The sequence below is a fragment of the Zonotrichia albicollis genome, chromosome Z (genome assembly GCF_047830755.1).
Source record: "Zonotrichia albicollis isolate bZonAlb1 chromosome Z, bZonAlb1.hap1, whole genome shotgun sequence".
NCBI classification, from domain to species: Eukaryota; Metazoa; Chordata; class Aves; order Passeriformes; family Passerellidae; genus Zonotrichia; species Zonotrichia albicollis.
In genome coordinates this window covers 15,390,934-15,417,678 of record NC_133860.1, presented here as the reverse complement: position 1 = coordinate 15,417,678, position 26,745 = coordinate 15,390,934, and the positions used below count along the sequence as shown (strand labels likewise).

General features: G+C 48.2%; 1 protein-coding gene across 1 annotated transcript; it reads left to right on the top strand.

Moving 5' to 3' along the window:
- Positions 1-1,266: 1,266 nt before the first annotated feature.
- VCP (valosin containing protein) lies at positions 1,267-24,295 on the top strand. The gene is made up of 17 exons (XM_005491730.3): positions 1,267-1,450; positions 6,301-6,412; positions 6,793-6,965; positions 8,978-9,120; positions 12,209-12,339; positions 14,099-14,230; positions 14,645-14,747; positions 16,459-16,592; positions 16,840-16,975; positions 17,969-18,081; positions 18,672-18,836; positions 18,940-19,062; positions 20,142-20,354; positions 21,648-21,956; positions 22,815-22,970; positions 23,297-23,451; positions 23,837-24,295. Exons 1-17 carry the CDS (start codon positions 1,434-1,436, stop codon positions 23,940-23,942), a joined length of 2,421 nt encoding a protein of 806 aa, XP_005491787.1. The 5' UTR covers positions 1,267-1,433; the 3' UTR covers positions 23,943-24,295.
- The last annotated feature ends 2,450 nt before the right edge of the window (positions 24,296-26,745 follow it).

Here is a 26,745-nt window from a genome sequence, read left to right as displayed (position 1 = left end):
GTCCCCTGTGGTCCTGAGGGTCTGTGCCAATGCCACAGCTCCAGGCCCCTCTCCCTCAGGGGTGAAGGAGCGCATGTCCCTGCCCCGTGTCTGGTGGAGATTTTTTTGGATGAGGAAGGTGCCCTTACCCTGTTGCCCAAGCCTTTGGAAAGCCTTGCCTCCCACAAGAGGGAAGGAGTGCTTGGGATCTGCAAGGCCAAGGAGTGAGGGGAAAGAGGGCATGACAGCAAGGTAGGAGCTGCTGCAGCCTCCTGTGAATGCTGGAGGGACAGAGAGGGGCTAGGGTGGGCTCTGACCTGCAGTTCTTTCAGAAAAACACCTTGGCTGGGCTATCCTGGGCTGCACCCAGAGCCCCGTGGGCAGCAGGGCAGGGAGGGGATTCTGCCCCTCTGCTCTGCTCTGCTCTGCTGAGACCCATCTGGAGCACTGCATCCAGCCCTGGGCTCCCAGCACAGGAACCACAGGGACCTGCTGGAGCCAGCACAGAGGAGCCACCAAGGTGATCAGAGGGATGGGGCAGCTCTGCTGTGACTGAGAGAGCTGGGATTGTTCAGACTGGGAAAGGCCCCGGGATTCCCATGCCTTCAAGGTGCCCCAGCATTGCTGGAGAGGGACTTTTTTCAATGACATAGAGCGACTGGATGAGGGATAACTGTTTCAAACTAACAGAGGACACGGTTAGATGCGGTATTAGGAAGAAATTTTTCCCTGTGAGGGTGCTGAGGCCCTGCACAGGTTGCCCAGAGAAGCTGCGGCTGCCCCTGGCTCGCTGTGAGCGTTCGAGGGCGGGCTGGATGGGGCTCTGAGCAGCGTGGCCTGGCGGCCGGTGCCGGTGTCGGTGCCGTGTCAGGGCGGGCCCGGCCCCCCCCTCACCCTGAAGCCGCGGCCATTCCCCGACCACGAGCAGGAACGAGGCGGCGCTGAGTGGCGGGAACAGGCGCGCGTGCGCACCACGCCCCTTCCCATTGGCCCTGCCCTCGGGAGCTGCTCAATCAGCGGCGGCTGTGAAGGCGGGACTTCCCTCCCGCATGTTCCCGTCGGTGGCTCTTCGCCATTGGCCTCGCGGCAGCTGTCGCTCGAAGGGTGAGCCGCACTGCGATTGGCTGCGCATAGTGGCGCCTGGCTGGTGACGATTGGCCAGGGCACACAGAAGGGCGTGGCTCAGGCGGAGCCCTCCGTCTTTCTTTTTCCCTCTCTCCCATTGGCCGAGACGGCGGCCGGCCGGAATTTCCGATTGGCCGGCATACGCTGTTGCTAGGCAGGCGAGGCGGCGTGGGCGGGGCTCCCCTCGCCGATGAGTCGGCGCTGAGGCTCAACCAGCGCGGACGCTCCAGACCCTCCGCCCGCCGCCCGCGACCCCCGCGACCCTCCGGACTCCCCGCCCGCTCCGAGGAGCCGCCGTCCGCCGCCCCTCTCCCCCTCCCCGCAGCGCCATGGCCTCGGGATCCGAGTAAGTGCGGGCCCCACCGCCTCCCCGCGGCCTAGGCCCCGCCGCGGCCTGGGCCCGCTCCGGCCTGCCCGCTTCACCCGGGGCGGCCCGCGGGCCCCAGGCGGGCGAAAGCGGCGCCGGAACGGGGATGAACCGCTTCCCGCCGCCCGCCCCGCCACCGCCGGGCCTGGCCGGGAAGTGTCGAGTCATGGCGGGGGGGCGAGGCCGCGCCGGGCCTCCCGCCGTGCCTCCGCCGGGCCTAGGGCCGCCCGCCCGCCGGGCCCTGAACTACGGAGGGCTTTGTTTTCCAGCCCCGTCCCGGGCTCCCTCTGCTCGCAGCGGCCCGGGAGCCGGGGCTGGCGAGTGATTCGGCGCCAGCCGAGGCCGACATGTTGTGCCGGGCAGGGCCGAGGCGGTCGGCGGTGTTTCCGTCTCGGGTGTCTTGCCTCTCTCTTGTTGGCTGTGCTCAGTTACAGGCTGAGGATCGTCTTCCGTGCTCCCCGGCAGTGAGTAACAGTCTCCGCACGCAGCCCACGTGCATTTTCAGCGGAGTAAAATAGAACCCAAAAATAAATTTTCCCAATCTGGAAATACTGAAAGTGACTTTTTGATTTCGCTAGAGGCATTTTTGGTCCTATTTAGTGTATTTTGGTGTTCTTTGAGTAGGTTTTTCCTCTTTTAAACAACTTTTGGAATCTAAAAGTGCTTGGCCCTGTGGGGTCAGTTCAAGCGAAGTGTGCCGGGCATTCAGTGTCTGTAGTGGAAGTGACATTCCCAGACCCCTGTTGTGCAGCTGGGTGAGGTTAACAGTGTTTTTAAAAAGGTATTTCTACTTCAGCAAAGTTTTTCTCACCCACGCAGGGACCAGAAAAAGTTTGTTTGCAGCTGGAACATGGTCACTTTTTAGATGCCATTTTTTGTCACAGCTGCTGGCAGCCATCTTGCTGAACCGAGCCTCAGCATGGCAAGTAGCATTCCAAAAGCTAAGAGAGTGTGATTTCTGAAGGGATCCCTGTTTTCCTCTCCCAGCCTCTCTGAAACAGTGTTGAAAACTTGGTTTCTCCGCAGTGTGTCTAAACTGCCCCCTTGGTTGTCTTACTTCAGTGTCTGTAGTCACCACATACCTCAGATACTTGGGGATAAAAATGCTTTATGACTATTTTCTTTAATACCTACCTGGGAAAAGCAGTTCAGTCTGTAAATCATATGTTCAGATTGGTAAGGAATTGCTCACAGGTTTTATCTGGGAAGTGATTTCACAACGATGGTGGTAAAAAAGTCACGTCAGTGTGCAGAAGACATGGCTGATTTCACTTTCGTTACTGCAGCTGGAATCATTCTGGGAAGTGCCTTCTCCCTTATTTTTAGCACGGGCTTGAAGGAAAGGAAACAGCTTGTTTCCTTACTTTAAGCAGGGCTTTGGAGGTTAGTTATCATTTTCAGAAGAATCACTAATTGGTAGCCACTTTCTGCTCTTGTTCTTCATACCCTGCCCTGTGATGGCTCTGGGCATTATCAGTTGTTGAACAAGGGGAGCTCTGACATGGAGAGAAACCACCAGTGGTGTAATTAAGTCCATGAGGCTGTGTCAGGGAAGGCTGAGATTGGATATCAGGTAAAGGTTTATCCTGAAGGTGGTCAGTCATTGGAACAGGCTCCCTAGGGAAGTTGTCACAGCCCCAAGCCTGGCAGAGGTCAGGAAGCATTTGGACAATGCTCTCAGGTACATAGTGCGATTGTTGGGGCTGTCCTATGCAGGCCCAGGAGTTAGGCTTGATAATCCTGATGGGTCCCTTCCAGCTCAGGTTATTCTGTGAGTCTGTAAGTTGTAGGAAGTCCCCCTGGTCCTCCCATGTGTGAAATAAAGCTGTTGAACTGCATTATTGCAAGAGAAAAGGAGGCTGAGGGAGCCTGTTCATGGTTGGCCTTTAGGGCTAATACATCTTTGCTTCAGTTTTATAGATGTCTTGCACTTTATGTGCAAGCTTGGCCATTTGCTGTTCTGGTGATTGTGTCCTCACTTCTGGTTTCTGTCTAGGGGCAGCTTAATACAGATCTTGAATTACTTTTTAATTCCAGAACAGCTCTAAAGCTACGTTTTGTGTTCAGTTTGTCTGTTTGTTAAGTCAGGGAAAGAAAGGGGTGAGAGGGAAAGCGTGTGAGGGAGCTGACGAACTGGGTAGGTCAGGGAGGTGATTTGGAAGGTTTCCAGCAGGCTGTCTCTGACCAGGCTCATCAAAGAACTTCAAATATTACCTGGGTTAGCTTTCTGTCCCTGTCCTTTCCCAAAGTTTCCTGGCAGGAGAGAATCCCAACCCGTGCCTTAGGCTTTCCTGCTTGGTGTTTTGTGTTTGTGCTCTCCTTCCCACTGTTGTTGGGGTTTGTCTGATCATGGTTGAGGTGCACAGATCTCTTTTGCCCTGTTATTTCAGCTGCAGCATGAGGAACCCCTGGAGAGATGCAGTGAGGGCTAAATGGTGATGATAACAATATTATAAATTGCTGCTGAAAGATGGGTAGTGCTTGTCTGTCTAAACCTTACCCTTGTCTGCAGGAGAAATGACATCATTTCCGTGCCTAGCTGACATGTAATTTTGTAGCAGCTTTGTTTTTTCCTCTGCAGACCTGTCGGGTCAGAGCGCTGAAGCTAACCCTGCACATTTAGCTCCCTCGATGCTCTTTCTTGTACACTTTTATTCCATTTTTAATGCGTCCAATTCTTTTTGATCACTCTGAGTGCATCTGATATTGATCCAGCCCTCAGTTCTTAGGGAAATGTAGGTTCAGTTCTTCCATACTAAAACTTTTTTCTCTTATTTAGCAGAACCAAGTGGATTCTTGCTGAGTTCTTCTGCACTGTTGCATGTCAGGTGCTATCCAAACTTTCTCTCCAGTCTTTTGCAGCTTTTATTTTGTGTAGAGTGTTGCTTGAAAAGCCTCCGGTTGTTACCCGGTCTGTCTACTGTTTGTTTTCGATCTGGTGTTCCCAGCTGTTTTTTTGGCTGTAATGGCAGTCCCTGCATCCCAAGGGACAGACACTTAGTTTCATTTAGCAGCATTTCACATAGCCGAAGTCTGGCAGTGGTTTCCTATCAAAAGGCCTTGGACCTCACATCGTGTGTGCAGAGGGAGGAGTTACAGTCACACTCTGGATAACCCACATAAGGAGTATTGTGTCTCCCTGGTGTCCCCTAGCTGAAATTCTGAAATCTGTTTGCTGGGTCAGTTTCCAGTGGCCACGAGCTAAAGAGGAGGCAAAGTCCTTAGAAGTAGGTTGTTGGTTTTTATGCACTGTTTAACCATAATCTGCCCTGATAATGTATTTGTTCAGTTTACTTACTATTCTCTCAGTTTTCCTGGAAATTGTACGCTTTTTAGGACTCACATTTTTAGATTCGCTGTGGAATTCATGAGCCCTTTCTAGGATGAATCCAGCAGCTTTTATTGTGTCCTTTTTACCTCTTGCACTCTTTAATAAAGAGGAAAAAGGTAACTTTCAATAGTGCTGGCAGTCCAGGAAAGAAAATCTTTTACAACTTTTGTTCACTTAAAATAATGTTGCCTGTGGTTTGCGACATGTTTCCTGTGATACTAGTGTTTAAGGGAAGCTTGAAACCCTTTTGAAAGCAAGCTGGCTGCTCTCACGGGCTTGCTTGGTATTGTTTCCCCTTTTACGTGGCAGAGAAGGGAGCCAACACTGCATAGCCTGTCTTGGAAAATCCTCTGCCTTGAGGTGGGGAGGGACCTGGGTAACATCACACCATAGGTATGTCACCCCTCTCTGATAGACTCTTAAAAATGCAGTGAACATGCCAAGCACTGCCCTTTCCACTCAAGGATTGGTTTCTTCTGATCATTCTGTCTCAAAAAGGGTGAGATGGAGCCCAAGTTATGGCTGCTGCCATTGTCCACAAGGCTCCCTACTTTTTGCCAGTGCTTGCTGCTTCCTTAGGTCAGGGGAAGACTTTATTTTAATTTATTTTAATTCATTTTCTTTCAGAATTAAGTCAGACTATGCAAGGTTTTCTCTTCTGACCTTGGCACCGCCACACACTTGGAGAAAGTAGTCAGCCCGCTGGGGGAAGCTACAGCACTCCACCCCTGTTGTGTGTGGCTAATGTACAGCTTTCAAGAGCTCCTCTAGAATAAGTTGGTTTCAGTTCATAATCTGTCATAGAGTGAATTATTTGCTGTATTAGGTTTTGAAGGAGAACAGTTAATCTGCCCTTCTTCCATCTCCTTGATCTTTTACTTGCTCCATTTTGTCAAGGGAAGTGAATTATCTCTTGTATTTCTTGGTGGCATTATAGGCCAGAGCTGCAGTGACTTTTGTGATGTTATGGAAAACAGCTAAAAACCCCAACACAAAATCATTTTTGTGAGCACTTGAATATTTCTACAGCTTGCTAGTTCTAACAAACAGGCATCGACGGGCTTAACTCTTACTGCTCTTCCTGACAGGGTTGCCCCAGCATTGTCCTTTAATGCTGCTATTTATCTGGGATTTGACACCAAATAGACTTGAACTTTTGTTTTGTTGGCAGCAGTTACATGTGATTTCAGATGAGTCTGACTAATTCATTGAGGCGAAACATCTTACAGTCAGCAAGATCTCACTGACCACTTCTTTTCATGGATAGCTTCATAGCTGTATCCATTGGAAGCTCATAGTTACATTTACTGGCAGAAGACATCCTTCCTTGAACTCCTGCAACTGGTCCCTGGGAAGTAATGTTCTCCTTTGTGCTACAAACACATAGAGTGTCTAAAAGACAAGACAACAAAGAAACTTTTAGAAAGTGAAGATGAAAACGAGGTGGCTGGGCAGGGCCGGTATCATGCAGGCTCATAAGCTGTGTTTTCTCTCCCAGCTCTAAAGCCGATGACTTGTCGACTGCGATTCTGAAGCAGAAGAACAGGCCCAATCGGTTAATTGTTGATGAAGCCATCAATGAAGACAACAGTGTTGTGTCACTGTCCCAGGTGCGTCATCTGTAGAGGCAAAGCATTTAATCTGCTAATTTGCGAGCTGTTGCTGTCTATTAACTTGAAATGTAACTTTGCAACATGAGTACAAGTGTTTATGTCAGAAACTACAGCTGTTACCACTGAGGGAGGGTTGTCTTGTTTCCTGACACTCCTCCTTAACAAAATGCTTTTTGAGCCTCAGTTTGTGGGATTCAGTTGGGCTTGTACCCTTCCTCTGGTTTCGGGATTAGCTCTATACTACTGTAAGTAAGAGTCTCTGTCCTCTGGGTTTAGTATATCACTTCCAAGTTGTAATTTCCAAAGTCAAATAACTCCTTCAAATACTTGAATTCCTGTTTTTTCAAAAGCTTGTTCTAACACTTTGCTGTTTACAGGCAAAGATGGATGAACTGCAGCTGTTCAGAGGAGACACTGTCCTGCTAAAAGGAAAGAAGAGGAGAGAAGCAGTGTGCATTGTTCTGTCAGATGATACCTGCTCAGATGAGAAGATTCGCATGAATAGGGTTGTTCGCAACAACCTGAGAGTGCGCCTGGGTGATGTGATCAGGTGAGGACACAGTGTTTCCTGTGGAAAACATTAGCAGCATCACACATTATCTCATAGTATCTGAGCTGTCCTCTGTTGTAATCTTCGCTGCAGTGTTGTTCTTGCCTCTCTGCTGGGGCTCTTCTCCATTCTCTGCAGCACAGTCCTTTCTATCTTCTCAGGGACTCCTCTTGGGCTCTCAACCCACCCCTATTTATCTCAGTTACCTTTACGAGCTACAGCTGCTGCCCAACTAAGAACCCCGCAGCTGCAGCTCGTTTGGAGCAACTCGGACCCACACAGGTCTTACAATACAACATATATTCAGGCCCCCACAGTCCTCTTGCAAAAACAAGTTAAAACCTGTTAAAAAATGAAAGCCAGAAAAAAAGTGGAGCAGACAAATAACAAGATTAAAAATGCCCTAGTGATATTTATATTCCAGTTTTTGTTGTAAAATCATTATTAAATTAGGAATGCTTAAAAAATGTTCCAGGGATTTTGTTGTGCAGCACTTGTGGGAAGTAGAGTCATGAAATGATTTGAATTGGGGGGACCTTGAAAGTAGTAGTAAAACTTGGAAATACATATCTCTGCTTTAATAGGTCCCATTCTGTGATGGGAGTGGGTAGAATGGTAGCACATGAGCATTTCCTGAACATAATAAGTGGTAATTTGCAGGTTTAAATAAGGGAGGGCTAACAGCTTCTTGTCCTCCTAAGCATTGTCAGACTTTCTGAAGTGATATCTGCGTTAATTTTTAAATGCAAAATGTGTTTCATACAAACTTAGTAGATGAGAGAAATGATGCTGTTCCACCCATCCCTCTACCTCTAAAAATGCAAGTTTTAAACACCACTGTAATTGGTTCAGAATGGTGCTTTGTGTCTTTGGATTTAAAGTAGAGGTGAATTCTTACTTTAACCTGATATGAGGTTTCTGTTGGAGTCTCTTCTAGTGGGACAGCCCATGCTCTTGTCTTCTCTGTTAGCACTGTGTCTGTAGTGGTTCTCAGTCTCCCAAATGTGTTACCAATTGTCTTGATTCCTTGCAAGGTCAGGGAATTTTCACTCACTTGCCCTCAAAGTTTTTCTTGCTGATATTTAGCTGCTTATAGTGTTAGAGTGTCCCAGTTTCTGCCAAAATCCAGATAATTATGCTAACCCTTCCTGATTGTGGTGTGTCAAATATTTTCCTTCTGGGATGGTCTCTCTTGTCTTTTACCCTTTTGCTGTGTCCTCTCTGTGGTGACGTGGTAAAAGAATCCATTAGAAGTCTCTAATAAAAGTCACATATCACATATGAAAAGCTGTGTACTCAGCTGCAGTTCCTTGGCTTTTCTTAGCTGGTGAAGCCAGTTTCTGCCACAGCTGGATACTTTGAGCTGTTGCTACAGTAGCTGTTGTGCTACATTACAAAATAATAACTGTAACAAAATACTAAATATATTTAAAAGGGAAAAGGGCTTTCAGCCTTCAACCTACTCATCAGCCCTCAGGAAGTGGGACTGACCTACACATGGCTGCAAAGGTATTTACCGCTGGTTGGTACTGTGAGAGCCTTTGCTTGGAATTAATTTAGTCAGCATCAGGGACTTTGGGCACTGTAGTGAGAGAGAGAAGGGAAGAAAGTGTTTTCCCCAACTCACTTTTCCTTGCAGCTGGTTCTCCAGTAGCTTGTTGATATAAAAACTTCCTCATGACTCTCACAGGTCTTTAGGCTATATTAGAGATGTGTGAATGTGGAGAGGAGGTCTGCAGAAGATCAGAAGGGTAGGAGGAAGCTATTAAACTCTCCAGTGGTCTTGGATAGGGCTGAAAGGAGTGATGGCAAGTGTGTGCTGTGAAGACTAACTCTTGGTGGGTATATTTTTGCCTTGTCAGCACTGAAATATTTCTGTGTGGGTAGGAAGTCTCACGAAAGGTTTTGATGATCTTAGGATGTTCTTTCCTGGGAAAGGGCATGTCTTTTCTTGTCCAGGTGTAACACTGAGGTGTAAGTCCAGCACTAACTGGAGTTTTCTTCTTCTGCAGCATCCAGCCTTGCCCGGATGTGAAATATGGCAAACGTATTCACGTGCTGCCAATTGATGACACGGTAGAAGGGATCACAGGGAATCTCTTTGAGGTCTATCTCAAGCCCTACTTCTTGGAAGCTTACAGACCTATCAGGAAAGGTAATAATGCCTGTCATTCAAGTCGTCATGGCCGCAAGTGTGAGCTAGTCCTGAGACTAAATACAGAGAATTTCTAGAAGCTGGCACAGATCTCCATGAGGCATTAGACCAGCATCTGTAGGGAGAGATTTTGCTAGTGGTGATATAAATTTTCCTTAATCTTCAGAAGGAGTAATTGCTGCTGCTGGCTGGCAGGGCAATTTGGTAGTTCTCTTGCATTTTTTTTTTAGCTGTATGAGATGGAAGAGCATAAGAAAGGCTCAGGTGGTACTTGGGAGAAAATCTCATTAAACTAAGTTGCTACCATGTGATATAATTGGTGAGTTGCCTGCATATTAATCAATTGATTTGGTTTATGTTGTGCTTATCCAGTTTCATCAGAGTCCATCCTTCATTAATGTGGTAATTGAAGGGGACTCAGGTTCAGATCACCACATGTGGAGTGGTGGAGTCAGCTGCTGTGAGGTGGTGAATGTGGTGATGTGCATATAGCTGCTATAGAAGTGATCATATGAGCATCATGTAACAATTACCATCATGCAATTTAGTAAATTTCCTACTCTCACCTAAAATCAAATCACCTTGACCCATACACTGGGCTTTTCCATCCTCCCACATCACCCACAGAGTCCACCCAGGTCCTTGAGAAAAAGCAGAACAATGTGTAGAAAAACAGAACCATGTTTTTCACCACAAAGCATGTGTGGGCATGCTTTGCCTGAGGCAGCAGTGACCCAGACTGTTTATCCCAGCATATTTTTTATGTGCACTACAGGAACTTTGTCTCCTTCTACAGCATGTAAAAGTGTTGGCTGGACAGGGGCAGTCCGGGCAGCTTTTGCTGAATGTGTGTCGCAAAGTTTGCTGGTCCCACCAGCCTTTGCTCTCATCATAAGCAGTCCATTGCATCATTTGGTTTTCCAGAGGCTGTTGCGCAATAAGGAATGCAATACTCCCTCTGAAATCCATGCTTTGCCTGTCCCTGGGATGGAGTAGCCTCAGTGCCTTATGTTTTGTCATCAGATCTAAAGACCTTTTTTTCCTCTTAGAGTATGGAATAATATGGAACAGGCTTCCAATGTGCTGGGCCAGGTCCCAGCACATTGCAGTGATTTGTGTCTCTCTGGAACTGCCGGCCTGACAGCACACCTTTTTCCACATATTTACTAGTTTTTCAGGATTCCACACTTGTTCAGGAGTTCAGAATGTTTTAGGTAGTCACTGGAGTGGACACTTTCCCCTCTGGGTGATGTTCTTAAATATATTAACTGTAAACAAGACCTGAATCACATTCAGTGACATGCTGTTGCACTGCACGAAGCTTGCCAGAATTCCAGAAGCATTTGGACAATACCCTCAGGCACATGGTGTGATCCTTGGGCCTGTCCTGTGCAGGACCAAGAGTTGAACTCAGTGATCCCCATGGGTCCTTTCCAACTCGGGAAGTTCTGTGATAAGAACCAGCCTGGCTTCAGGTGTATTAAAAGGATGTTAAAAATCTTTAAAATGCCCAAATGCTGCTGTAATCAGCCTGGCATTGGAAGACATCGGGAAGGAAGACATCAGGAGATGTAGGAGAGGTGCAGTTACCACTGGTTCCCAGTGGATGGCTCCCGAAGTACAGAGCCGATGGCAGTACTCAGTTCACTCCTCAGATTCCTCTCAGGACCAGAGGCTCCATCTCATCATAAGCCACTACTGCAAAGAACAGCAGAAAGATCATGTTAGCCCAGGCAGCAAGGACAATAAACCTCACCACAGGGGGTACCCCCACCGAGTGAGGTGTTAAAAACATAGCCTGAGAACAAGCACAAATAAACACCATCACCAGCTACTATTATATATTGAATGCATATAACAAATTTATCTTAACATGTTCTACTTGGATCTGTTGTTATGCCAACCTTTTTTCCCTGTGCTGGCTGCCAAGAAGGACTGTTGTCCTTTGATTCCAGCATGTGACTATCAGATAGCTGCTCATTCCACACCCAGCCATGGGATGGGGAGCAGATCAGGAAAAAGGAGAAACCTGTGAGTTAAGAACATTTTTGTAATTGAAACAAAGTAAAATATAATAATGGAATAGATAGGGGATGAAACATGAGGGATAAAAAAGACTGGTGTTGCATGACACCTGAGATGAGTGCTCACCACCTGCTGAATGATGCCCAGCCTGTCCCTCATCGGTGTGTGATGTCTCCCAGTGAAATCCCCACAGTTCATGCACTGGGCATGGTGTTCTATGGCACGGAATATCCCTCTGGGCAGTTTGGGTCAGCTCTCCTGGCCATGCCCCCTCCTGCTTTCTTGTGCACCTGCTCCCTGCCAGAGCCTGGGAAACTGAGCAGTCCTTGAGTTAGGGTAAAAAGTGCTGAGCAACAGCTGGAACATCAGTGTGTTATCAGCATTATTCTCAACTGAATCCAAATCAGCACTGAAACAGCTACTGGGCAGAAAATGAACTCTGTCCCAGATGAAACTGAGACGTGTATACCAGCTGGCACCCTGAGTAAATTCATTATTTGGAGTAATTTAAGGAATAATTGGGAACTGAGTAGAAAACCAAGCAGACTTTTGGGGTTGTGTTCATAACATTTCTGATGTACCATTGATGAAAGTACACTATAGACGCAAGTTGAAGTTATCCAGGGTGTGTCAGCCAGGAGTCACAGTGCAGTGTTACATATTATTCTGCTTCTGGACACAGTTATAACTAGTATCAACTAGTTACAATAAATTCAGAATGAATTGTTATTGGGTTGGGGCTTTTTGCCTGTTCTGAAAATGTTAAATTGAAACTGAATGGGAAAAAAAAAGTGATTTCTTGCCTTTGTGGTTTGTATTTGGGCAGGGTATTCTTTTCCATTGTTTGCTGTTTTTTACTGGATGAAATTTGAGAACTGAAACAGTGCTCAGGCTGTTGCAGTGGATGCAGATCTTGAGTTTAACATGCAAAGCAGTGTTATAAATGCCATAGTGTCTGCCTGTGTGACCAACTTCCTTAAACTCTGGGGCCGCAGGTTGTACAGGGATTGGCATTTTTGCAGATGTGGGTTGCAGCAGGCCACTGACATGTGGGGTTTTACAGGTGACATCTTCCTGGTGCGTGGAGGGATGCGTGCAGTGGAGTTCAAAGTGGTGGAGACAGATCCAAGCCCATACTGCATAGTGGCTCCAGACACAGTGATCCATTGTGAGGGAGAGCCCATCAAAAGAGAGGTGAGCAGAACCCGGCCACATGGTGCTCCTGCTGGATCTCCTCTGTCCAAAGCCTGTTTCTGGGACAGTGCTGGAGGGCAGCAGTGTTTGCAGTTCCTGTTTTGACATTTTATCTACTGAATGTAATAGAAATTTTGGTTTCAGGAGATGTGCTGCTGCTGAAGGTAGTCAGAGAAAGGTACTCCCAGTGTCTTCCTCATATGCTGAAAGCACCAGGGGGTAGGTTTGCTGATGAGATGCTGTGCTTTGGCAGCAGCTGTTCTGCATCTGCTTCCAGATATTTCACACTGTGCTTGGATGGATGCATCTTTTCATTCCAGTGTTCCCTTAATCCATAGCAGAGAGAGCTTACAATGGTGCTACATTTCATGCCATGTGAAAAGAAAGTGATGAGCACTTTTTCCAAGAGAAATTTGAAATCCTCAAATGGTATATGTTATAAAATAAAAATTCCCCAGTTCATTAAGGTGTCTAGCCTTTCTCTTTTTCCAAGAGAAATTTGAAATCCTCAAATGGTATATGTTATAAAATAAAAATTCCCCAGTTCATTAAGGTGTCTAGCCTTGAGTGTTGCAACCTTGTGGCAGCCTGAGGGCCTTGTCTGACAGGTTTTGGCAACCTTACTGTACACAGTAGGAAATGTGGGGAAAATGAGCTGAGGTGGGTGTGTACTTCATAGAATAAGTACCTTTTTCTGCCTGTAAATAGTGTGAGTGCTGGTTTGTTGTAAGCTGCCTTCTGAAAAACACGTCTGTGACCCTTGTGAGACTGCACCTGGGCATTCCATGCATCCTACTTGGCCTCTTCAGGCCACAGCAGAGATAGACAGGAGTAAGTTCAGCCTAGGCCACAAAAATTATGAGGAGCTGGTGGTCAAGAATGAAGGAGGAGGGACTGGGATCATGGGATAATGCAGCCTGGAGAAGGGAAGGTGAAGGCCTACTGGCGACTGCCTGATGGGAAGGGATAGATGACCTGACTTCTTCTGAGAGCTGTGCCCAGGGACATGACTGGACACGCTAATATAAGCTGGATCAAGGGAAATTCCAAGTAGATCCTTGGAAAAATGTTTCTCCCAGTCTTGGAGCAGAGCCCAGCGAGGGCAAAAATCTCCAATATTGAGACCTTCAGTGCTTGTTAGGTCCAGCCCCTGCTTGAAACAGGTGGGACCTGAACTGAGCCTCTCTGAGATTCTAGGCTATGTTATTATTTTAGTGTGGCCTAAATAACTGAGGCCAGTAAAGGTTTGGACAGGAGAATGGATGGATATTGTGAGGGAAGAGTTGGTATGATCTTATCCGTATATCTGGACCTTAACATTCTCTGCTAATTGGAGTCAGTCTCAAAAGGTAACACTGCACCTGAGTATCTGGCGGCTAGAATATGCCAAATAGATAGCATTTACTCTATGGAGTAAGTATATTTTATACTGACATTGTCTCTTGTTACTTCCATTAGCCCCATCAAAGAGTCACAGAGCTTGTTTTGTGTTAGAGTCTGTAGGGAACCTGGCAGCAGAGGCTGTCATTCCAGAGGGTGGGCTTCAGTGAAGTCTGAGTACGTGCAGGCAATTCTCTTTATATGTCTGGGAAGACAGAGCTAAGAAACAATTATAGAAGACATCAGGAAGACTTGAAAGGGAGAATCTCAAGACAGGCAAGAAATGTCTAAAAAGCCATACTCCTGGCTTCTGTAGACTGGGAGGGGTTGTTGAGCTATTGTTTTCACTCAGATGTTTGATGTGTTTCCTCCTGGGCAGGATGAAGAGGAGTCACTGAATGAGGTGGGCTATGATGACATTGGTGGCTGCCGGAAGCAGCTGGCTCAAATCAAGGAGATGGTGGAGCTTCCCCTCCGACACCCTGCTCTCTTCAAGGCCATAGGGGTGAAGGTATGTCCTCACGTGCAGGGGGATAAGTGGGCTTGCCCTGGGACATGTCTCTCCATGACAGAGATTTAGGAGATATTGGAGAGGGGAATAAGCAATTTGTGGTGTGGGTTTTTGGATTTTTTTTGATGCTAGTCTTTGGAAGGTATTTGTGTACGTGTTCTGGATACAGACTGGAACACTGGCAGCTTGTAAAGCAGAGTGATGCTTTGAATCAGTGCTGCCAGTTACTGGCAAGGTTTTTGTTGTGTGTTGTGTGAAGTAGTAAAGGGTGTTGATAGCAGTGCTGACATGGCAGCTGTTGCATGAGTTTGCATCACAATTTCAGGCTGGCATTATCAAATGCTTACAAATTCACTGTGAAGCTGCTTAAGCAGTCAGATACTCACAGCCTAAGTCCCTTACCTTTGTCCTCAGCCTCCACGTGGGATCCTGCTGTATGGTCCTCCTGGCACTGGTAAAACACTGATTGCTCGAGCGGTGGCCAACGAAACAGGGGCTTTCTTCTTCCTGATCAATGGTAAGTTTTGTGGCTGTGTTGGCTCCAGGTCTGCTGTGTGCTCACTTGTTCATCTTATGGTAAGGAATGGTGTTAAGAGAGCTTGTAGGGCCACATTGTCTTCCTGACATCCTTCCTTACCTCTTTCAAGCTTGTCTCTGGGGACACTTGGAAGTCCTTTGTGTGGAAGAATGTGTAGTGGCACTTCCCTGAAGCTTGATTGTGTTGTAGCAGAGTGCTTGGAAGATCGTGCTGAGACACAGGGATTTGGTGTCCATCTTTCCATTTGTGTTGGTGAAGGCAGAACTGGCAGGGCTTCTGGCTTTGCTCCCACCATGTTCTGTTCAGAAAAGAAGCTGCTGCTCTGGATTCCTCTTTGCCCTCAAGTAAAGCACAAAGACCTCTTTTGTTTCACAGTACATTATTTGGAGGGAACTTCCCTGAAAACTATAATGAGATCCTTTGAACTTAGCTACAAGTGGCATAACTCCTATTTAAAAGTCTCACCTGTAGCACTTGAGATGGATACTAGTTGATACCTAGTAAGGACTAGATTCTCAATTTTCCACACTGCTTTTCTGTCCCATTTTAGTCAGTGCTGGAATAAGAGCATTTTTACTAAAGGAATGCAGCTTTTCTTCTCCAATTTCAATCATGTGACAGCACAGCAGTGACCGGCAGTAAGATTAGGGACTTGCTTTTATCTCAAGAGAGTGGATGTAAATGGGCTAATTTTAGCCACATGTCACCCTGTCATATACTTCCTCAAGTGTGTGGAAGCTGTCACTGAATGCTAATGCACCAGCCGTTTCTTCAGATGCTTGTACATCTATTGCATAATGAAAATAACACTGTCAGAGTTAGCCATGGATTCGCTGCCTGATGGCCCCAATCTGGAGCTGCAGGCAATGCTGCAGACAGAGCTGATAAGAACTAGTGAGTTACTTATAATGAAATACTCAGAACACCTGCCCACACCTGTGTCTCTGCAGCTGGCAGCTCTCTGTGCCTGAGGGTCAGGTTTATTTTCCTTTGTTCCTTCAGAAGCATATTTTCTCTCTGTTACCACTGCCATCAGCATGATAGCAAAACCTGTAAAAACAGGATAAATCTCTAAACCTCCACTAGTGTTCAGTAGTTGTAGATGTCAGGGAAATGCTGTCCATCCATTTGTGATCAATTGGGTTACACACTTCAATTTTATATTTAACCTTTACGAGGAGATGGGGATTGTGTTTTTATTCATTTGTGGTTGGTTGATTTGACTTTTTAAACTAGTTTATAGGATCATACAAAGGTAAATGTATACGTGTGTAATGTAAGCTAAAGATGGCTTCATAGAGCTTTTTCCTTCCCTATCCTGGTAATTCATCACCTTATAATTTGATTGCTTCTCTTGCAAGCTAGGACTGGCATTAACTGTGTGTGGTGGCACATTACAGAGAAGCTCACCAAGTGTGAAATAGGGTAAGGAAAGAGGCAGCTAAAGGTAGCTCATTGTTTAGTGCTGCATTCTCTTAGAGTAAACTGGAAACACCAAAATAATGATAGAAACTAATTCTGCATGCTGGTCTTGTCTTTCAGCTGCAGATTTAGTGAATTTGATTGATAGTATTTGCTTTGGCTTGAAATATAGCTTGTCCCATGTGGATGTTGTACTAAAAATATTCAGCTGCATGTTTTTGGGGCTAGCTGCCTTTCTTCTGAATGGCATAGCATTGCTGTTTTTTAGGTCCTGAGATTATGAGCAAGCTGGCTGGTGAGTCTGAGAGCAACCTGAGGAAAGCCTTTGAAGAAGCAGAGAAGAATGCTCCTGCCATCATCTTCATTGATGAATTGGATGCCATTGCTCCTAAGAGAGAGAAGGTAAAGAGAGCCTGTAGGAGGTAAATTAGCGTGTCCCTTTTTTTTTGGTAGCAGCTGACATGAGTGTCTGCGTTTCACTGCAGAGTAAAGCAGCATTTCTTTAACACCTGAATTCAGTTGAATACCAGGAGAGTTCAGGACATTTGTTACCATTCTGTGGCTGCTGTATCTGCTGCCTCCCATGCAGTGCTGGCTGCCGTGCTCCTTGTAGAGCTGTTGGTGCCAGCGCTGCTCTCTGTCCCCACAGACCCACGGGGAGGTGGAACGTCGCATCGTGTCTCAGCTGCTGACCCTCATGGACGGGCTGAAGCAGAGGGCACATGTGATCGTGATGGCAGCCACCAACAGACCCAACAGCATCGACCCGGCGCTCCGGCGATTCGGTAACCACCCCTGCCTCCTCTTCCCTCTGTGTCACACACTTTGTGACAGCCCATGCTTCTGGGGCCCCTTAAGGATTGAGCAGAAAGTCGTGCTGAACATGTGTTACATAAACTATTGACTTGTCTCCAGCTTCTTGCTAGAAATTATTTTCCGGGCTTGCAGCCTTTGATGTTGTTTTCTGTGCCATGTTAGGTGAGAATGTGTAGAATTAATACTTAGGAGTGGGAAAAGTGTGCTAGCCTGTATTAGGTGAAGCTATTTCAGGACACACTTAAGGAGGAAATGCCTAAGGGGATGTAGATGCATTAGATAGCAGAGGGCTGTGAATTACCTGATTTGGGTTTCTTTTATTAATGAACAGTACAGTAGTTTCTGAGACTCAGGTCTTCAAAACATGAATATCTGGTGTGTGACCAGTTGGTAGAGTCTGTAATAGCAAACCTATCAACTGTGCAGAGGGAACTGGCCTCTTAAGTGTGTAGTGAGCCATTTGAAAGCACAGCTGTGGCTGGACGAAAAATAGAGGTGTACACATCTTAGTGAATATTGCAGTGAGGCCCTGTTTTCTTCATGTGTTTCACCACTTGGGTAATGCTGTGAAGGTTCTAAAAAATTAAATCTCAGTATTTTTTTACTCTTGTAACAAGGACACAAAGGTAGAAATAAACATGTCTCATGGTATGTTGGTTCAGTGAAGCCTATTTCCCAAAAACGCAGCTCAGAAGAAGTTACTAAATGTGCAATCCTCTGTGCTGTATAATCCCAAGGTCTTACTGTTAGTCTCACAGTAGTCTCCCTTTCCCTAAATGCCTAATACCTTTCCTCTTCCTCTGATCTGTCTCTTCTAATGTGCTGATAGATGTTGCAGGCAAACCTAAAGCTCTGTCATTTTCTGATATTTTGTGGAAAACATCACCTTGCTCAGTCAGAGGAAGGCAGCAGCTCCTGTGGTGCGCAGACTCAGCAGCTCAATGTGTGCTTGTGCTCCCCAGGTCGTTTTGACAGAGAGGTAGATATTGGTATCCCTGATGCCACTGGGCGCCTGGAGATCCTGCAGATCCACACAAAAAATATGAAACTGGCTGATGATGTGGATCTGGAGCAGGTGAGTAGTGTGCCATTAGGAAAGCTTGTCTCATTTCCAGTGCTCCCTTTCATAATGGAAGTATTGTCAAGGCTTGATTGTACAAGTGGAGTGGCTCAGTTAGGACAGCTTGGAACTGCATGAGTGTGTGATCCCTGGGATCCCTTCTGACCAGTTTATCACTCACTAGTTAGGAATGGCATGGCTAAGTGAAACGAATGTGTATCATTCCAATCTGGAAGTGCCTTGCCACTGTCATCCTGGATTTGTTTGCTGTGTCATTGCCTTTAAAAGTACAGCCCCCCTGAAAAAGCTCACACACAGCTGGGTGAGCATTGTGTGTCACTGCACCACCTGTATGCTGGATGGTTCCTGTCATCTCTGTCCTGAATGAAGAACTGCCATTCTCAGGGTTACCTTTCTAAATTCCAGATGCAGATTGGATCTCTAGTAGGCAGTAGAAGGCACAGTGTCTTTGCCTGAGTGTTAGGACTTGTCTTGAATGTGTAGCAAAACCCTGATGTTGATCTCCTCCCTTCCCAGTGGGGGACCAGTGCATGTGTTGCCCTTGCTTGTGTCCCTGTGAGTCATGGTCAGTGCTCTGCTTTCAGGTGGCAAACGAGACCCATGGCCATGTTGGTGCTGACTTGGCTGCTCTTTGCTCAGAAGCTGCTCTTCAGGCAATCAGAAAGAAGATGGATCTCATAGACCTAGAAGATGAAACCATCGATGCTGAAGTGATGAACTCTCTGGCAGTGACCATGGATGACTTCAGGGTAATGCAGGAGTGCCTCATATTCTTATGGGTGCAATTGTCTCTCTGAAGCAAAAGAATGTAACATGTTAGAATTCATATAATACTCTTTCTTCTAACAACAGTGGGCTCTGAGCCAGAGCAACCCTTCTGCTCTTCGGGAGACTGTGGTGGAGGTGCCACAAGTTACCTGGGAAGATATTGGTGGCCTAGAAGATGTAAAGAGGGAACTCCAGGAGCTTGTACAGGTAAGGCATTACAACAGATTTTTTGCTTAGCCGTTTAAAAATATTATAATAAAATATAGAATATCTTTAGTTTCTTGTTTGGGCTGCAAACAGAGTAAATGTAGAGGCTTTATGACATTTATTCTAATGGACTGTAAATACCATGCTGTTCCATCTTAGTGAACTTGAGGAAGGCGCTGGGAAGCAGCATTATGTTTTCCTGAGCTGAGTCTGCAGTGGCATTTTATGTGGGTGTTGTGCAACATGCATAAACAACCATAGTTCTGCCTCTTAAGTGGAGACCAGCAGTGGGACCACTGCTGAGAATCGTCTTACATGGTAGCTGTATCTGCCAGGCAGTGGATGAAAGTGCCCATACAGAGAGCTCATACAGAGCCCTTCTGAAGGGCTCCCCATCAGCCTTAGCACAGGGACAGGTGAGAAGTAATTGTGAAGCCCTCTACAAAAGGAAAGAACAGAACAAAATGTTGCAAATTATCTGTGGAAACTCCAGGTGTCTGCACTGGCAGTTTGGATTGGATACATTCCTGCTTTCAGCTGGTGCTGTAGAAACATCCTGTCTGTGAATAAAAAAATCTAAATTTTTAGTCTAACTTTCTGATGTTAAAATCATCACCTGTCTTGTATATGACCTCGTTGCTGAGGATAAAGGCTCACATCAGACACCTTGCTGTCTCTGGAGAGCAGAGCAAATAGGTTAGGTAATAAACTGTTCCCTTTTGCTTCTGCAGGGCAGAGTGAAGCTGAGGTTAAGTGTGCTGGAAAGTACTGGTACTTGGGAAAGTACTGAGCTGTACTTAGTTCCTAAAGATAAATAGGTTGGTTTAGGCACCTTTCCAAGGCAGTGTCCACTTAAAAACTGCAGTGGCACCTGGCAGGTTCTTGTGTTTAATTCACCAGAAATCTCAGGTAGTGCTTCTGGTAGAACCAAAACTGACTCAGAGAAATGTGTCCCTTCCTGTGGCAGGGGACTTGGATTGATGGTCTTTTGAAGGTCCCTTGACATGCAAACCATTCTGTACTTCCAAGGTAACCTTTTGTGGCTCATCATGGGAGGTTTTTGTTTTTCTCTCTTTCAGTATCCTGTGGAGCACCCAGACAAGTTCCTCAAATTTGGCATGACTCCATCAAAAGGGGTTCTGTTCTATGGGCCGCCAGGCTGTGGTAAGACACTGCTGGCCAAAGCCATTGCCAACGAGTGCCAGGCAAACTTCATTTCTATCAAGGGGCCGGAATTGCTCACCATGTGGTTTGGTGAGTCTGAAGCCAACGTGCGCGAGATCTTTGACAAGGTAAGTGTTTCTCCTGCTCTCTGTGCTGTCTTGGTGCTGAGGTATCCCCAGAACTTTGTCTCCACTGCATCTGTCTTACTGCTTCTTCTTTGTGTCTTCTGTGTTTTCCCCACTTGCGCTGAGAGTAGGAGCTCTTTCCTGTTATTGGAATTAATCCTTTTCAGCAACATAGCTCTTAAAACTCTTTTCCCTGACTGCAGTTGGCATCTGTCAGTAGAGGGTGATAAATTCCCCAGTGCCTTTGGCAGACACTATGGTTAGGAGGGCACATGTATGTTCCTCACCCCTGGAAACTTCGATTAGCACCTCATTAACTGTCATCATCTACAGATTTTCAGAATATCCTATGGGTTCTTGTCCTGCAATATACACAGTTTAGAAAGAAACTCACTCCTGTTCACTTGTCCCATAGTGTCATCTCCTGTCCCAGAAGGTGTCTGCATGGATTATCCTGTGAATCCTTGCTCTTGTGGTGAGGGACAGCACTATTAGAAAAACATTGGCAGGAGAGTGGAGAAAAATCAAGGTGGGAGGGAACCTCAGAGACTGTTTGTTCAGCTGTTTGTCCAGGGAGGTAGCTTTGAAATTTCATCAGCTCAGGGAATTGAGTTCTGGACATGTGTGGAGGCTGGAGAATCCCTGACCTCTCTGGGCCTGTGTGCTGGTGTTGGAGCACTCTTATTGTGACCAATTTCTTCCTTATTTTTAACGGGGATTTTCTCCCCTGCTCACAGCTGTGTCTCCAGGTCAGGAGACTCCAAACACCCTCCAGGCTAGGGGCTGGAGAGGTGTGCAGGCATGAGGCTGCACCTGTAGCAGGCACCTCCTTGTGCCTGTGGTCTTTCCTCCTTACACTGCACACTGTGAAGAAGGATCCAGCTTCCCGTAACTACACATTAAGTAGCTGAAGACAGCAATTGGATTTCTCCTTTCCATTGGATATATCTCACCTGCTTCAGTGCCTGAATAACCAGCTGACACCTTCAGGTTTTGCAGGGAGAGTTCTAGTCCAAAAAATGGCTCCATTTTTCACTTTAGGCATTGAAGTTACTGCTTTTCTGCCTGATTCACAATGTTCCCACGTCAGGGAAATCCAACTTGTACTTCAGGAGAATGTAATTGAGGGGTTGTGTGGCAAGAGACTGCTCCGGAGCAGCTCTTCCAAGCTCTCCTTGTGAAGAGTTTCTGGTACTCCTGAGCTGTGTTAATGGTGAAGAAGGCTTAGTGTGGAGTCAGAATGCTCCTTGTTGGGCAGTATTAGCATGGAATAATGGTGCCCACTGCTTTTTGCAGGCTCGCCAGGCAGCCCCATGTGTGCTCTTCTTTGATGAGCTGGACTCCATCGCCAAGGCCCGAGGCGGGAATATCGGTGACGGCGGCGGTGCTGCAGATCGTGTCATCAACCAGATCCTGACCGAGATGGACGGCATGTCCACCAAGAAGAACGTCTTCATCATCGGAGCCACCAACAGGCCAGACATCATTGACCCAGCCATCCTGCGCCCCGGCCGCCTGGATCAGCTCATCTACATCCCCCTGCCTGATGAGAAGTCCAGGGTTGCAATCCTTAAAGCCAATCTGAGGAAATCACCAGTTGCAAAGGTAGAATCTGTACCCTCACTGCTTCTGGCTTGGGTTTGCTGTGTGCCGCTTATGTTCCTCACAAGCTGTGGACAGTGCCGAGGTCTGGAGGCTCATCCATGTAGTAGAATGGGAGAGGAAGCTGGAGCTCTGAGGTTAGGTTTCAGCAAAGCCAGAAATTGGTCTGCAGGCACAGCAGCTCTTTGTCACATAATGGGGTTCTGCTCATGGTGCAGGATCAGAAAAGCCTATTTTGGTGAGGTGGAAAAGATTCTTGCACTCTGGGAAATAAAAAAGTGTAGAACACACAGGTGTCAAATACAAATTGAGGAGGAGCAGTTGCAGTGAGTTGCTGCTGAGCCCTGTCATAGGCAAGAGCTGTGTCCCTTGCCTGGGAAGAGGCAATAAAGCAGCTGAGAGTTGATCAAAGAAAAACAGATATGAGGTGGGAGCCCAGACTTTTCTATGCCAAGCTTACCTAGTTAGTTTCAAAGGAGGTTGCAGTAATACCCTCTCAACTGAGGGGGAGGAGAGGAGGAGGTCGGTTGTCTTGGTCTGCTTGTGCCCCATCTCTATTTCCAGTCTGATGGTGTTTTGCTTGACTCCTCGTGCTGAGACCTGAGCAAGTCATACCCTAAATCTGTAAGTGCAGAGGCACTTACAGCCACTTTGTGGATTCTTGGTGGGTGTGAGGAGTGTAGCCTGCTTTCGTATGTGGTTAACTTTTCCTGAAAATGAGAATCTCAACAGCTGATCTTTCCAAAATTGGCCATAGTTAAGACAGCACCTTGATACCCTGGGATCTAAAGATACCTCTCTGTCACTTGAGGATATGAGGTGTAAAGGAACGGCCCCTCTTCCTTTTTTATTTTTCCCTAGGATGTTGACCTGGATTTCCTGGCGAAGATGACCAACGGCTTCTCAGGGGCTGACCTGACAGAAATTTGCCAGCGTGCCTGCAAACTGGCCATCCGTGAATCCATCGAGAGCGAGATCAGGCGAGAGCGTGAGAGGCAAACCAACCCTTCTGCCATGGTGAGTGGTACACCGAGCTCTCCCTGCCCACATGCCTGAGGTGTGATGTGTTCCTCTGTCATCCTCGGGGGTGAGTGGGCTCTTGTGCAGAGCGTGGAGCTGGAGCACTTTGTTCTCTTCTTGTGGGAGGTTGAGGACCCTCCTGGGATGCCTCATGGTCAGCATTGCTCAGGAGGTGCCTTCTGCAGCCCTGACTCATGCACACCTCTCCAGCCCCCGCCGTGGAGGGTGTTGGGAGTCTCCTAACCTGAGGGGAAGCTGTGAGCAGCTCTTGGGCCCGTGGAGCTTGGGCACACAGCTCACCTGGTTCCTCTGTCCTGCTGCAGGAGGTGGAGGAGGACGATCCTGTTCCCGAGATCCGCAGGGATCACTTTGAGGAAGCCATGCGCTTTGCCCGCCGCTCTGTCAGTGACAACGACATCAGGAAATACGAGATGTTTGCACAGACCCTACAGCAGAGCCGTGGCTTCGGCAGCTTCAGGTACCTGTGGGGTGTGAGGGCTGTGCAGTGTGGCTCAGCCAGCCCCCAAGCACAGCACTGGGGCAGCTTTCTGATAGGTTCTGGGCGGCAAGCCTCTTTTGCACTGTGCATTCCCATTCAACCTTGAGCATAGAGCACCACAGCACAGCGTTGCAGGTGTAGGCTGTGCTGCAGGTTGGTTGTAGCTGCTCTGTTGGTGCACCCAAAGTCCCTTTTTTCCTTTACTTCAAGTGAGGTTTTACAGCCCTCTGACCTTCCCTAAGGCTTCATCCCATTCCTTCTTAGTTGTCACTGGGCTTTGGCACAGAGGGAGGGTATGGCACTGAACTGCAAGGAGGCTTTTGAACAGCTTCTCTTCTCTCCTGTCCTGCACTGCTGCATGCAGGTTCCCCTCAGGCAACCAGGGCGGCGCCGGCCCGAGCCAAGGCACAGGAGGTGGCAGCGGGGGCAACGTGTACAGCGAGGACAATGACGACGACCTCTACGGTTAACTCGCTGCCCTCAGTGGACCAAACTCCACACCAGGCCACGTTGTACAGGGAAAAATCCAATGTTCAGTGGACTCTTGGCTTCTTCATTCCTCAGTCAGAACAGTGTAGCTGCACGTCAGACTTTGTACAGGGGATGTTTTCTGCAAACACAAATCCAGAGCGGTGTTCAGTTGCGAGGCAGACAGTGAATTAACAAGGAGGGGAACTGACTTAATTTCTGAGAAATTTCTGTTCTAGTTTATGTGGCAGAATCAGCAGCTTTAGCAAGGGTACAACGCTAGCCTGTATTAAAAAAAAAATAAAACCCCACAAAAAATAATAAAAAAATTTAATAAAAATCCCACAAAACTCTAGCAAGGTCGTAGCAGTTCCTTTGTGTGGTGCTGGCGCTGTCTAAACCCGTGTCTGGTGCTGTGTGAGTGCTCTGTGCTCCAGTGGAGCCCATCTGTGTGAGTGTTCCCCTGCTGTGGACAGGGCTGGCTCTTCATGCTTAACACCTCTTAGCTCTGTTAATGGAAGAAATGGGTTTGGCAGTGTCTCTGCCCTGGCAGGAAAAAGCCTGGCAGCAGGTACCTGCTGTTGCTCTTCCGAGGCTGGCCGGGAGCTGTCAGGTCTCTTGCTGCTGTGGCTCTGCAGCAAAGGATCTCTCCAAGAATCCCTGTCTCACCCAGACAGGAGGGGCATTTGGGGTGTCTCGGGTTGTGGCACAGTGTGACACCTCTGTAGCTGGGGAGAGAGGACCTTCAACACATTCTATGTGTCCCAGTTTCTGATGCTTGTCTTGGATCTCTGTTGGAAAGCTGGCCTTGTGTCAGACTCAGTAGTTGGGTTCTGATCATGGTTTTTCTTCCTTTTCACCTGTCCTGCCTCCCTGCCTTGCCACGTCCTTTATTTTCCCTTCTGTGAACTGAAAAATGTGCTACTGCTGTACTTGGTTGTTTTATGTCAGGGAAGCCGTGGATCCTAGGGGACAGGAGCAGGACAAGAGGCTGGGTATGGCTGAGCCCTCAGCCTGAGAGGAGCAGTGGCTGTGGAATGCACCGAGGTGCTCGTAGGGAACGCAGGAACGGAGGGTTTCTGCAAGGAGGGTAAAACAGTTGGTGTGGCAGAATGTTTCCCCGGGCCTCTGGGTCGAGCCACGAGGGAGAGGGCAGGAGCTGTGGGGCTGGGCTGTGGGGTTCTGTCCCAGAGCCTGGCACATCTTGAAGGGCTCCCTCAAGCCGTCTGTATTTAAGAGGAGAGGATTTAATGGCAGAGGGACGGGACTGGGCCTGGTGGGAAGGGGCTTGTGCGATAATCGCAGCGAGATAAGGGAGCGCTGCGTTTGAACGGCGCAGCCCCTGCGGGGAGCAGGCGGTGCCGGCCCCGGCTGGGCTGCGGTCACCGGCGCTGCTGTTCGGGAGCCGTCTGCCGGCACCGCCGCCCCTGTCCTCACACCGCCTCTGCTGGCAAATCGCTCCTGCTGGCGCCGGGGGGACACCTGTGGCAGCGGGGGTGAGGCCGGGAGCTCTGGTGCTCCCCCTGCCTCGCTCCATCCCGTTTGTGGGTTAAACATCACCTTTCTGCTCTAGGGTTGATTCTCCTCCCTGAGCTCTGCAGGGACACATACCAGCTTTGCTTTGGCCACAGGGAACTAGAGCCAGGTGCTAAGGAGCTCTCCAGGACTCCCCAAAGCTTTTCACAGCTTGGACAGGGGCTTCTTCCTCTCTCCCAGCGGGAGAACATTACCACCCAGCAAATCGAGGGACAGATCCATCCTGGCATCTTTGTCTGCTGTGGAGACTGGGGCAAGGAGGGCATGGCATGGCATGGCGGGGTGTGTGCCCCAGATCCTGGCAGCCCAAATCTTCCCCACTGCCTCTCCAAGTTGTAAATGCTAATTGAATCCAGCAGAGGGACTGGAAAAGCTTCTCCTTTCTTCCCAGTGAGGGGACAGCACCCACAGGATTTCCAAGAGCATCGAGCCTTGCTCTGAGGCTGTGTGGGCCTGGTGGGAGGGCTGAGGGTGTGCCCCAGACCAGCACTCACAGCCCCCTCGCTGTGAACCTCAGCAGCCCCAGGTGAGCTGTTGGCATCAAGGACTGGGTTTGGCCCCAGCCCTGCCCCTTTCAGGCCTCTCCAGCAGAGACCCTGGTCAGTCACCGACACGGCAGGAGCCTTTCTGCAGCACGCTCCTCCCCTGCCCAGATCCTTGCTGGGGGGACTGGGCATTTCCCAAAGGTGCTGGAGGGAGGAAGGTCCTGTTGGCTCAGGCGTGCTCTGCACAGTGTGGGATTAATGAGGGGTAAGCTGAGGGCATTCCCTTCCTTTGCTGACATGATCAGCACCTCCCTGTGCCCCCCTGTTCCATCTGTCCCCAGAGCACTTTCACCTCCTACAGCCAGGCCCCATCAGGACCACTGGACTTGATGGGAGCCACAGTCCAGCCATGCTTGATGCAGGGTGGGAGACCTGTCTCCGGCCACGGTGTTGGGGTTAGAGGCTGGTCCCTGATCCAAGAGACTGGCACCCTGCTGCACCACCCCAAAGCCCTCTGGGCCCAGCAGGTGCTCCAATCACCAGGGAGTCACAAATGACTGCTCTCAGCAGGTCCCCATCCTGCTCCAGGCAGGCATGGATGTGCTATGGGCATCCCTGCTCCATTGGCGGCACTGACTCCCAGGACATCCCTTCCCCCTGAGCCCCCAGGACATGTGTGCTCATGGCTATCCTTGTCCCCTCTTCCTAGGGCATCCCCTGCCCTATGCATGTGCCCTCCTCACTGACATTTCCTGCCCCTATGGATGTTCCCACTCCAGGGACT

What these genes read in the sequence shown, in the direction of transcription:
- VCP (XM_005491730.3), top strand. An exon ending in ATGATGTGGATCTGGAGCAG is followed by an intron (nt 18,082 to 18,671) that starts GTGAGTAGTGTG and finishes CTCTGCTTTCAG; the next exon opens with GTGGCAAACGAGACCCATGG. An exon ending in AACTCCAGGAGCTTGTACAG is followed by an intron (nt 19,063 to 20,141) that starts GTAAGGCATTAC and finishes TCTCTCTTTCAG; the next exon opens with TATCCTGTGGAGCACCCAGA.